This window comes from Neoarius graeffei, chromosome 7, assembly GCF_027579695.1.
Source record: "Neoarius graeffei isolate fNeoGra1 chromosome 7, fNeoGra1.pri, whole genome shotgun sequence".
NCBI classification, from domain to species: Eukaryota; Metazoa; Chordata; class Actinopteri; order Siluriformes; family Ariidae; genus Neoarius; species Neoarius graeffei.
Window position 1 is genome coordinate 56,419,920 of NC_083575.1, and position 13,049 is coordinate 56,432,968.

The 13,049-nt window shown below is 41.8% G+C and overlaps 1 protein-coding gene and 1 long non-coding RNA gene across 2 annotated transcripts in view; one reads left to right on the top strand and one right to left on the bottom strand.

The window, feature by feature from the left end:
* Positions 1-13,049, top strand: part of LOC132889483 (regulating synaptic membrane exocytosis protein 1-like) — a 134,793-nt gene that overhangs the window by 120,864 nt on the left and 880 nt on the right. The window contains exons 24-31 of the mRNA XM_060926034.1: positions 3,065-3,177; positions 3,380-3,489; positions 3,674-3,834; positions 5,228-5,448; positions 7,973-8,123; positions 12,296-12,408; positions 12,554-12,655; positions 12,819-12,958. Coding sequence (XP_060782017.1) covers positions 3,065-3,177; positions 3,380-3,489; positions 3,674-3,834; positions 5,228-5,448; positions 7,973-8,123; positions 12,296-12,408; positions 12,554-12,655; positions 12,819-12,958 — 1,111 coding nt within the window. The remainder of the gene's footprint in view (positions 1-3,064; positions 3,178-3,379; positions 3,490-3,673; positions 3,835-5,227; positions 5,449-7,972; positions 8,124-12,295; positions 12,409-12,553; positions 12,656-12,818; positions 12,959-13,049) is intronic.
* Positions 3,373-13,049, bottom strand: part of LOC132889484 (uncharacterized) — a 28,995-nt gene continuing 19,318 nt past the window's right edge. The window contains exon 3 of the long non-coding RNA XR_009655069.1: positions 3,373-3,842. This is a non-coding gene — a long non-coding RNA (uncharacterized LOC132889484). The remainder of the gene's footprint in view (positions 3,843-13,049) is intronic.

Genomic DNA, 13,049 nt, shown 5'->3' on the forward strand with positions numbered 1-13,049 from the left:
TGAAAGGTCCAACTAATTTTAACCTTCATTAAAGATCAAGCAGACATTGGTGCAGCATCGACATCATAGTATTTATTGTAGTAATGTGCTGTGTTTTGTTCCTGTTGGGTGTAGATAAGAAAATAAATGTGTTCTAAATGTGGGAAAGTGCCCTCCATAATTATTGGCCCCCCTTGTAAAGATGAGTAAAAAGCGTTAGAAAAAAATCCACCTTTTGATGAAGTAGCTTCATCTCACACTGAAAAAATGAGGTAACAGCAACCTTTAATTGGAATAAATTTATTCAGAGAAGAACAAATCTCTCATCAAGAAATAATTATTTTTAATAAAACCACATGTGCCACTATTATTGGCAACCCTGCATTTAATACTTTTCTATGACCTCTCTTTGCCAGTAAAACAGCACTGAGTCTCTCCTATAACATTTTATAAGGTTGGAGATACAGATCAGGGCGTCTGAGACATTCCTCTTTACACAATCTCTGCACATCATCCAGGGACCTCGGCCCTCTCTTATGCTCTCTCCTCTTCAGCTCACCCCACAGGTTTTCAATGGGGTTCGGGTCAGGGGACTGAGATGGTCATGGCAGAAGCTTGATTCTGTGGTCAGTTAATCATTTTTGTGTTGATTTGGACAAATGCTTCAGATCATTGTCCTGCTGGAAGATCCAGTTATGACCCAGTTTTAGTTTCCTGGCAGAGGCAGACAGATTTTGATTTAAAATGTCCTGGTATTTCATGGAGTCCATGATGCCATGTACCCCAACAAGGTTTCCAGGGCCTTTGGAGGGAAAACGGCCTCAAAACATCACAGAACCCCCACCATATTTTACAATTGGGATCGGGTTCTTTTCATTATAGCCATCCTTCTTTTTACACCAAACCCACCTTGAGTGTTTATTATCAAAAAGCTCCATTTTTTTTGTTACATCAGACCATAGAACTTGGTTCCAGTCAAAGTTGTAGTAGTGTTTCACAAAGTTCAGGCTCTTACATTTGTGGTTAACTGACAGAAAAGGCTTTTTTCTGATGTAGCTTCCAAATAATCTGTTGGCATGGAGGTGGCGTCTGGTGGTGGTTTTGGAGACTTGGAAACCCAACAGTGATCCTTGGGGATTTTTGCCTCTCTTGCCATCCTCCTCACCGTATGTGGGGGCAAAGTAAACTTGGGTCTTCTTCCAGGCAAGTTTGTAACTGTTAAAAGTTGGTGTCCACTTTTTTTTTTTAATTAGTATTGTCCTAACAGTAGAAATGGGCATTTTCAGGCGAGTAGCTATTTTCTAATAACCATTCCCTGACTTATGAAGGTCAGCACATTTCTCCCTCATTTGGTTTAAGTGATCTCTTATCTTTCACATGTTCATGGATGATTAAGGGATGTTGGCCTCTGTGTCATCTCATATTTGCTCCCCAGTTAATCAGAAAGTCATGGATTACAGATTGAAAGTTCCTACACGTGTTTTTGTTGAAAATAATATTTTTTGATCAGGGATTTGTTTTTCTTTGAATAAATGTATTTCAATTAAAGGTTGGATTTTTTTTTCTTTTTTTCAGTGTGAGATGAAGCTAGTTTATCAAAAGATGGATTTTTTTTCTAACCCTTTTTACTCACCTTTACAAGGGGGGAATAATAAACTATCACCAGCAGTCAAAAGTTTGGACACACCTTCTAATGCAATGATTTTCTTTATTTTTATTCATTAAAAGACACTTTTATGTCTTAAAGTAATGAATGTCTTTTCTCTTTCCTTAGTTGAGCAGTTCTTAACATAATATGGATTACTACAGTTGTGGAATAGGGTTATTTATTGTATTTTTATTATTTAATATTTACTGTTTGATCTTAGACACATTAAGAAGGCAATAAATTGCACTAATTAACTTTTGACGAGGCAGACCTGTTAATTGAAAAGCATTCCAGGTGACTACCTCATGAAGCTGGTTAAGATAATGCCAATAGTGTACAAAGCATCATCAAGGTAAACGCTAGCTACTTTGAACAATCTAAAATAGGAAACATATTTTGTTTTTTTTAACACTTCTTTGTTTACCACATAATTCCATGTATCTCATCTCATTATCTCTAGCCATTTTATCCTGTTCTACAGGGTCGCAGGCAAGCTGGAGCCTATCCCAGCTGCCTACGGGCGAGAGGCGGGGTACACCCTGGACAAGTCGCCAGGTCATCACAGGGCTGACACATAGACACAGACAACCATTCACACTCACATTCACACCTACGGTCAATTTAGAGTCACCAGTTAACCTAACCTGCATATCTTTGGACTGTGGGGGAAACCGGAGCACCCGGAGGAAACCCACGCAGACACGGGGAGAACATGCAAACTCCGCACAGAAAGGCCCTCGTCAGCCATGGGGCTCGAACTTGGACCTTCTTGCTGTCAGGCAACAGCGCTAACCACCGTGCCGCCCCTAATGGCATATATCTCATCTCATCTCATTATCTCTAGCCGCTTTATCCTTCTACAGGGTCGCAGGCAAGCTGGAGCCTATCCCAGCTGACTACGGGCGAAAGGCGGGGTACACCCTGGACAAGTCGCCAGGTCATCACAGGGCTGACACATAGACACAGACAACCATTCACACTCACATTCACACCTACGGTCAATTTAGAGTCACCAGTTAACCTAACCTGCATGTCTTTGGACTGTGGGGGAAACCGGAGCACCCGGAGGAAACCCACGCAGACACGGGGAGAACATGCAAACTCCACACAGAAAGGCCCTCGCCGGCCCCGGGGCTCGAACCCAGGACCTTCTTGCTGTGAGGCGACAGCGCTAACCACTACACCACCGTGCCGCCCCTAATGGCATATATGTTCCAGATATTATTTCATAGTTTTGATGTCTTCAGTATTGTTCTACAATGTAGAAAATAGTCAAAAATACAGAAGAAACTACAAATGAGTAGTGGTGTCCAAACTTCTTTTTTAACTGAAAAATACGTTATGTAAATCTCTTTTATGTCTTATCAACAGTGTTTGTATATGTAAGACAATTTTTGCTTTTTTTTGTTCATTTGTTTCCTTTTCCATCATTTCCAGGGTTCATCCACATGCCAGCACAGCATACTCTTCATCGGCAGGAACTTCCTCCTCATCACGCAGAGGCCGACAGTTACCCCAAGTCCCCGCTAAAAGCAGTAGTGTAGAACAAGGTAAAGCACAGTGCCATGCTTTTATTCCATTCCTTATTTTTTTTTAATTTCATATAAATACAATTTTTGTGGCCATAACCTTGAATAATATAAGATTTCAATGTGGCATGAATAAATAGCAGAATTTACATCACTATAAATGTGCGCTGAATGTACTGTAGAAGTCTGATCAAATGCTCTTGTTTGTGTTTGTTTATTTCAGCTCTTGCTTCAGAGGAGCGAACACGGCAGATGAAAGTACATTCCTACAGGACACCAGCTCCCTCCAGTACCAGCCAGGACCTGGAGAGGGTGCTCAAGAACAAACGAGAGGTAACATCTCCTATCGTTCCTCACACTGCTGTCAGGCCCATCTTTATACCATGTTTGTCCTTAATATTTATATACATCCCATTATAGTTTTTTACTTTTATTCTTATTTTTTTTTATTTCTCTCTGTCTTATCTGTACTTAAAACTTGTACTGTATCTTCTGCATGTTTTCTGTTCTGTTACAGCTTTATAAAGAGCAGCATCGGAGCTGTGATAATGTATCCCATAAATCCTCAGACAGTGATGTCAGTGACGTGTCAGCCATCTCTCGTGCCAGCAGTGCCTCACGGATCAGTAGCACCAGCTACATGTCCATCCAATCAGAGCGGCCCAGGAGTCACTTCAGGTCAGTGTCTTTACACACACACACACACACACACACACACACACACACAAAAAAAAAAACCCCTACACAATCAGTATTGTGCTTTTTGTTCCATTTTTCCACTGTTGTTCACAATTGAAAAAAAAATGTAAGCGTAGATTATTTATGCCCCCTCCCTCCAGTTCTTAATAATTCTCTGGGGCCTCTTGGCAGTATTAACTGCAGGCTGTGTGGTGATGACAGCCTCTTTTTGTAAATGTGTATTCAAAATGGAAATATTTATAAACTTTAAAAAAGCACTAACACTTTCTCTGAAGCCCACAATCACAATTATAACTGTGCTCATAATTTTTTATTGGTAAGTGGTAATGATTCTTTCTAAGCATTTTTTAACTGTAATGGTGCCTCATAAAACTCTAATAATGTGCTCTAAATAATTCCATGATAAATTATAATCATGTTGTAACACAAGCCTCACTACGCATTATAATACCATGTGGTGTACTTCTGCATAATTATAAAGCAACTGTAACATTTATTCACAGTTATAAAACATTTAAATTTTTACAATGTCATAATTATCAAAGAATTCTTTATGGAACATTATGGTTTTATGGGGCATTATTATAAAGTTTAATAAATGCGTATATAGAATCAGTTTCACCTTACAGTACAAAGAATTGTCAACACGTTATCTAATGATATATTAATATGAGCTTCATAGAAGGTGTTACCAAATAGCCTTATATAAATTAGCCCGGATTTATTCATCACTTCTTCATTTTAAGGAACTATAGTACTTTTCTTTCATCCACGAACACGATCCTTCATGGTCTGGCAGATTGTTAGCTTTTCCTAAGCTGACCTGGATGTAATTACCTTTAAACTGAAGCTGACATATTGCACTTTAACCTTATAGTCATAGTTGCAGTTAGCCTACTACAACCTACTGTGCAGGTGGCACAGTTGTTAGCACTGTCGCCTCAGAGTAAGAAGGTTCCAGGTTTAAACCTCATGGCCAACGAGGGACCTTTCTGTGTGGAGTTTGCATGTTCTCCCCGTGTTTGTGTGGGTTTCCTTCAGGTGCTCCGGTTTCCCCCACAGTCCAAAGACATGCAGTTACAGGTTAACTGACTACTCTAAATTGTCCATCGATCAATCTTGGAGAGTGATGGGCTCCACCAAGTTTAAAATGCCCTACACACATCAATAATGGACTGTTAAAATGTCCATAATTTTGACAGTCTTTAACTGTCCTTCTTCTGCAATCTTGAAGAAGAAGAACCTACTGTGCTGGAGTATAGACCTAAAAGCTAGTCCACTAGTTCTGAGTAGATTACTATGAATCGGTCATGCCAGAGAGCATTTACCAACTTTGTGGAATTATTCAAGCTCTTCTCTCTTTGTGTGTTAGCCGCCATGTTCACCCGTCCAGCCGTAGCATGTTGAAGAGCACGAGTGTGAGCGGAGAAATCTTCACTCTAGAGCGCACAGATGGCAGCCAGTCAGACACTGCTTTGGGAACACTGGGGACAGGAGGGAAGAAGCGGCGCTCCAGTCTTAGCGCTCGTGTGGTGGCCATTGTGGGTATTCCCTCACGACGCAGTAGGAGCACCTCTCAGCTTAGCCAAACAGGTGCGCACGCACACACACACACACACACACACACACACACACACACCTTTATAGCAACTGCTCTTGTCTAAAGACACATTCCTTTTGTTGCTCTGTGTCTCTTAAAGTTGTGCATGCCATATATGGCCGATGAGAGAGCTGTTTTGCGTGAACAGACATTACTGTAGATTTTGTTTAAGTGTTCAGAGTAATACAACAGCGATCAAACTGTTTTATTTGGTCCTTGACATCAGAGTTCAACTGTGGATATTTTCACCTCATTAGAAATTTTGGTAATGCTGGACTTGCGTCTGATCTGGAAAATGGATTTGTGTGATTTGTATGAATTAAGACACTTCATATTTGCGTAAGATGTCTTATTACTAAATAGATCATCCTGAGAGCTTTAAATATTTAAAATAATTTGCTCAAAAATATTCAAAACATATAGGTAATTACTATTATTATGCAATGTTCTAGATTATGAAAGTGGTTATAGTTTAAGACAGGTAGTATTATGTAAGGACATGAAGTATGTGATGACGCACGAGTCCTGAACAACAGCAACTGCAGAGTTGGTTACAGTAGCACTAGTAATCTATCTTTCTCTCTGAGTGTCTCTGTCTTTCTTTCTCTGTCTCGCTCGCCCTCTTAATTTCTTACACCCTTGCTTTGGTGGCATTTGTCAAATACTCCATATTCTGTGTCATTACAGTAGATACGATGTCAGCAGGCTGGATATGGATGTTATGACCTATAAGCCTGTGAGAGTTGGAGCTGCTGAGAATGGCAGGATTTTTTTCTGTTAACATTGGCAGGATTTAACTCTGTCAGCTCGAGGTGAACCCTGGATCCTAATCAGATGTAATGCAGACAAATTCCTTTGAAGTTGAATCTGATATCTTTTAAAATCCCATATTTTAAGTGCTGTCTATTTATGGTTTAATAAATGGATATCAGAAAAAAAGAAACAAATTAAAAAGGGATGGTTGAAAAAAAGTTCTTGGACTATGTACCTGCCAAGCCCCTGGACAAGATCTTAAAAGGCCTGGTGATAAATCAGACAGAGTAGTAGAGGTTCCATAAATCAGTCTTTTAAAGGGCTGCAGTGGTGTGCAGCAAATGTTCTGCTCTCTGTAGCTTTCTATTGGTTAGCTAGCAGACAACATCTTCTATTCTTTCTATATCTTTATTTTCAATCCAATGCAAAGAAATAATACAGCTATACTACTGGGTAGTAGAGTAGTGATGACAGTTACGCTACTTGGCTGTCTGACTAGGTTTCATTCAGTAGAGCATTGGTGAAAGTTTGATTTCCTCATAATTATGTGTTACAGTAAAGTAGATTTTAGTGGGTGGTGTGGTCGGTAGTGTTGGTGTCTCTTAACACCATGGTCTCAGATTTGTCTGTGTGGAGTTTCTGTGCATGTTGTCCCCATGTCCATGTGGATTTCCTCTGGGTTCTCTGGTTTCTTTCCTCCATCCAAAAACATGGCAGTATGTGAATTCAAAGTCAGAGTCCTTCCCGTGCCAGGACTTGGTCTTCCCAGGCAGTCTCCTGTCCCAGTACTAACCAGAGCCCTGGGCGATGCCAATCTCTGTTTCAATAGCCCTCAGCCTCTCACCTACTACACAGCTAGGGTTACAGTGGAGGGGCTAGTCCTCTGGTAACCACGAGAGTTTGACTCCTCACTTGCATCTGTATTGTAGTGTGCCTTGCCAGATGGCAGTACGTACCATTTTTATGATGGTCTTTGGTATGACCCAACTGCAAAAAGAACTCGCGATCTCCTGGTTGAGAGGCGGACATGCTAACCACTAGGCCAGGTCGCAGTCAGTATATGGATTGGCTATGATAAATTACTGCTAGGTGTGAATGTATGTTTGGTGCCCTGCAATGGACTGGCATACCATCTAGGGCGTATTCCAGCCTCACGCCTAGCATTCCAAGGATAGGTTCCTGATCCACTGTGACCTTGATCAGTATAAGTATTTACTGAAAGTGAGTGAGTTAGTACCTTTTGGGAAATTAGTTTAGGTTTTGTTCCTGTAGTTTAGTATTTGCCAGGCTTTTTCCTTCTTATAAACATTATCTGCTAGCTCTAGTCCAAACAGCAAAAACAGGTTTATGTGAACCTCTCATCAGAACCAGCAGCTGGTAGCACATTTATGTAAGGTGAAAATATCCAACTGGATGTGTGACATACCTCAGTTGTATTTAACACCCAGTCAGCATGACTTCCTGGCATTTTCCAGCCATCTGCAATCCATCAAAAGGCCATAAATAGTGAAGACAGCACCCCATGCTATCCAGCAGGAGATGGTTATAGTCAATGTGGCCAAAGCATCTTGTCTCAGACAGCAATATTTCCTCTTCAATGAGTAAGGCCAACAGTGGGAGCAATCGACTTCTTTGGCAAAAAGCTATTGTATATTTCTCTTTTTCAAACGTACCAATTCTCTGTCGGTGTCCTTTTCATGTGAGAAATGTTTGTCTAGTAATCTGAGTAATGTAAAGATTTTCTTGTCTACTATTTCTCTGTAGAAGCAGCAAATAAGAAGGCAAAAGGCTCGAGCCAGATCCAGAGGAGTCAGGAGACTGGCATGGCAGTGGAGTATCCCCGCAATGCAATGGCTCGCCAGGCCAGTCGCGAGTCCACTGATGGCAGTATGAACAGCTACAGCTCTGAGGGGAAGTCAGTATCACAACACATGTGCACTACAAATTCTCCTCTGATTTCTGATTCTCTGTCCCAGGGGTTCTCAGAATTTTTCTATCCTATAAAACTGTAAAATTAATTCCACAGACCGCCTCCAAGCAAAATCTAACTACTCAAATATTAGGCTCATTATTTTAAAGTATACAGTGATGTCTTAGCTGTTTATTGGTGCCAGAGAACTTTTTATAGTATTTGAAGTCAAAATACATTTGATCCACGTTGACGGTATTTATAGGCTGATTTATTTTTGACTTACTGAAGTTTGGATTACACCTGTTCAATTCAGGTGACCAGTGAAACCCACTAATAACTTGAAAGTGTATTTAATGTCCCTAAACCACACTTTTTTTCCTTGTACAAAGCAACAATCATTATGTTGATTGACCATATGTTTTCGAACCATAGCTGATCCAAAAGGCCATAAATTAACAGAAAATCAATAAAGTCAGCCAATTTTCATGGACTCTACCGAGACTGAACTGGAAGATCCCGAAGGGGTGCATGACGTCACACGTGTAACAATCCAGGTATCAATTTCGTTCATGCGCACAGCAGTGGTTAGACCAGTCTTGATATAGAATTCTGAAAGTGATTGGGATTCTTATATGTTGGATGAAGGGGCAGATGATTATCAAGGACATTCTAGAGTAAATAATTATCTTTTTGAGCCCCCAAGATGAGAAACAGATACCAGTTCACTCAGTTCATGACAGTCCCACTCACTGCCGATAGTGCACCACCAGCCAGAGAGAAATGGAAACACAGATTGGTTTGTGGATTTTTATTCTAAGTTGGCCACTGCAAAATATAAGGAAAATATTTGCATGTACCTCAATAAATGCAGAAATATAACCTTTAAAACGTACACTTATTCAGTGTAATTATTGAAAATAAATATGAAGTGGGCGATAATAGGGGAATCGATGAACTGTCCAAATGTCAGATCAAATGTCATTTATTAAATCAGTGGGTTTCTTTTTTGCTCCAATAATTCCCATGTGGGGCGGCACGTTGGTGTAGTGGTTAGCACTGTCGCCTCACAGCAAGAAGGTCCGGGTTCGAGTCCCGTGGCCAGCGAGGGCCTTTCTGTGTGGAGTTTGCATGTTCTCCCCGTGTCCACATGGGTTTCCTCCGGGTGCTCCGGTTTCCCCCACAGTCCAAAGACATGCAGGTTAGGTTAACTGGTGACTCTAAGGCCAAGTTTACATTAGACCGTATCTGTCTCGTTTTCTTCGCGGATGCACTGTCCGTTTACATTAAAACGCCTGGAAACGCCGGGAAACGGGAATCCGCCAGGGTCCACGCATTCAATCCAGATCGTGTCTGGTCCGGTGCTGTGTAAACATTGAGAATATGCGGATACGCTGTGCTGAGCTCTAGCTGGCGTCGTCATTGGACAACGTCACTGTGACATCCACCTTCCTGATTCGCTGGCGTTGGTCGTGTGACGCGACTGCTGAAAAACGGCGCGGACTTCCGCCTTGTATCACCTTTCATTAAAGAGTATAAAAGTATGAAAATACTGCAAATACTGATGCAAATACTGCCCATTGTGTAGTTATGATTGTCTTTAGGCTTGCCATCCTTCCACTTGCAAGTGGTAAGTGACGCGCATGCCCGACATGCACTGAGATCACACACACAGCGGCTCAGTTCCGAATCACTGCTCGTGCTCTTCACTCGCGCGCTCTGTGAGCTGCACAGGGCCGGAGTGCGCACCCTCCAGAGGGCACTCGCTGTTCAGGGCGGAGTGATTTGGAGCGCAGCCGCTGAGGAGGAAGCGATGAGCCGCACTGACACATTTCAACTTACGTGCTGAATTAGTCATGTGATTAGCGTATCCGTGTATTGGCGTTGCTGTGTGCACACGAATCGTGTATTGGTGTTGTTGTGTGCACGCTAATCGTTTTTAAAAACGTTAATCTGATGATCCGCTGATACGGGCTAATGTAAACCCCACCTAAATTGACCGTAGGTGTGAATGTGAGTGTGAATGGTTGTCTGTGTCTATGTGTCGGCCCTGTGATGACCTGGCGACTTGTCCAGGGTGTACCCCGCCTTTCGCCCGTAGTCAGCTGGGATAGGCTCCAGCTTGCCTGCGACCCTATAGAACAGGATAAAGCGGCTAGAGATGATGAGATGAGATGAATTCCCATGTGGTCATTCTGGTGGTGATGAAAACTTGATGAACCAGATTTATTATTAGGAGGTGACACGAAATCTGCCCGCTTTGTTTGCACAAACCTCACCCACTGTCGCTTTAGATTAGTGTCATTTCTCGGAAATTCGTGAACTGAATGTCCTGTTGTATATGGATTTGAACATCCAAACACAACGCAGCGCTTTCCCATTGTTATTTTTGTAAGATTCCAACAACAATATTCAATTTCAGCAAGTAAACAAGTATGGAGTCAGATGAACCGAGATGACCCAGATAACCGGGGTTCCATGTGCAACGTCATGCAAGATTAGCCCTGAGGCAAGGCTGCCGTTTTCCGGGATCCAGAAGCTGCTATTTATTGATAGTTTTGTGCCTGATGATAAAATAACAAATAATTAATATTATTTTCCCCCCTGCTTTATTAATTAATTTTGGTTGTTATTAATTTTATATATAATTTTAAAGCATTACAATAAGGCATGGGCGGCACGGTGGTGTAGTGGTTAGCGCTGTCGCCTCACAGCAAGAAGGTCCTGGGTTCGAGCCCCGGGGCCGGCGAGGGCCTTTCTGTGTGGAGTTTGCATGTTCTCCCCGTGTCCGCGTGGGTTTCCTCCGGGTGCTCCGGTTTCCCCCACAGTCCAAAGACATGCAGGTTAGGTTAACTGGTGACTCTAAATTGACCGTAGGTGTGAATGTGAGTGTGAATGGTTGTCTGTGTCTATGTGTCAGCCCTGTGATGACCTGGCGACTTGTCCAGGGTGTACCCCGCCTTTCGCCCGTAGTCAGCTGGGATAGGCTCCAGCTTGCCTGCGACCCTGTAGAAGGATAAAGCGGCTAGAGATAATGAGATGAGATGAGACAATAAGGCATTACATACACTTTAAGGACTCAATAATAAAAGTAAATTTGATAATGGTGGGTGTCTAAGGCTCCCCCTTTCTATGATTCACGGACCCCTGGGGGTCCCTGGACCCCACTCTAAAGACCAGTGTAGTGTTTTTTTTTTTTTTAATGGTCAAACAGTAAGAATACCTAATGACTTTTTAACCTTGGATCTTGGATCGAGTGGGTAGTGTAAATCTTTCGGACAGATGTATTGTTCAGAAGATAAGCTCATGGAAAAAAAGCTTAAGGTAGGCTATTTTTGCACTGATTTGCACACTTAATATGTCCATTGTTTTAGCAGCTCCATTTTTGGAGCCAGATGGTGAGCCTTCCACCCCTCTGATAATTAAAATATCCATCATCTGTGCAGATGGGCCTCAGCAGGGTTCTAGGCTGAGTAAGAACAGAACAGCTATTGCTCACTGTAGAGTGGAGTGGCCGGTCACACCGACCCTCAGCAATCCAAGGCAGAGCCTGACAAAGCACAAAATTGAAGTGACCATGTGATTTAAAGCTAATTACACGCTGATTTGTATAAAATAGGGGTATCACTTAGGCCTCTTATATGGTAGCATTATACTGGCTGGCACTGCTCTCAGACATTCCAGTTGGAGTTAGCTCATGGAAATTGTGCTGGTCTCAGAGGAAATATCGTCTGCGTTTGAGGGGCCGCAGCACAGGACATGGTTTACATACCGCACTTAATAAAGGTCTGCTGTTCACAAATGTACAGAGTTCAGCTCTCAACATTTTCTAGTGCATTTTATAGATCATTATTGGTGGCTCTGGAATTATAGTAAACAAATGCTAGTAATCAAGTAATATCATGATGGAAGCTTGCTGTAGGCATATTTATCTTAGACATATTTTAAATTATTGTCTCACTAAACTGTTTTTAGCATCTCCATTCACATCTCAATTAACTTGTGTCTCTTACGTACTGTTGACACAAAACTGTAAGAACTGAAACAGAAAAGTTGAAGAATTGTCTGTGTGTATGGGCATGTTTTTATATTTTGGTGGGGACCAAATGTCCCCACAAGGATAGGAATATCTGATGGCTTTGACCTTGTGTGGACTTTTTTTTTCTTTTTTCTTTTAGTCTGATCTTCTCAGGGATGAGGTTAGGGGCTGATAGCCAGTTCAGTGACTTCCTCGATGGCCTTGGACCTGCACAGCTAGTGGGGAGGCAAACACTAGCAACACCCTCTATGGGTTAGTGTTCATCCCAGAGTTTAATGTGGAAAAAAATGAACTGAATAAACCTGGATAAAGTAAACTTGAAAAAACAAACTACTTTCTGTCAATCCAAGTTCCAAAAATATAGAAAGATCCTCATGTCCATTATTGTGTGCTTCAGGAGATGTTCAGATCGGCTTAATGGATAAAAAGGGGCAGTTGGAGGTGGAGGTGATCAGGGCACGTGGCCTTACCCCCAAACCCGGATCCAAATCGCTGCCAGGTAAAAGTGTTCGCATACTGTTTTTGACTCAGATTAAGAGTGTGTTAGAGTGGAAGCCAGCTTGGAAATGTTTACAGTACATGACAAAGAGTTACGACAAAGAGTGTTGTTTTATTCTTTTTTACTGTCTCATTGATTTGATGACAGTGTTTGCTGTCCACAGCTCCATATGTCAAGGTCTACTTGCTGGATAATGGAGCATGCAAAGCCAAAAAGAAAACCAAGATTGCACGAAAAACACTTGACCCATTGTATCAGCAGTCACTGCTGTTTGAGGAGAGTCCGCAGGGTAAAGTTCTGCAGGTAAGAAAATGCGAGGTAGAAGTGTAGGAGTTTATCTATACTTTCTTACATGGTTTTTGGTTTATGTAAAAATTTAAAATCGTGTGAGTTG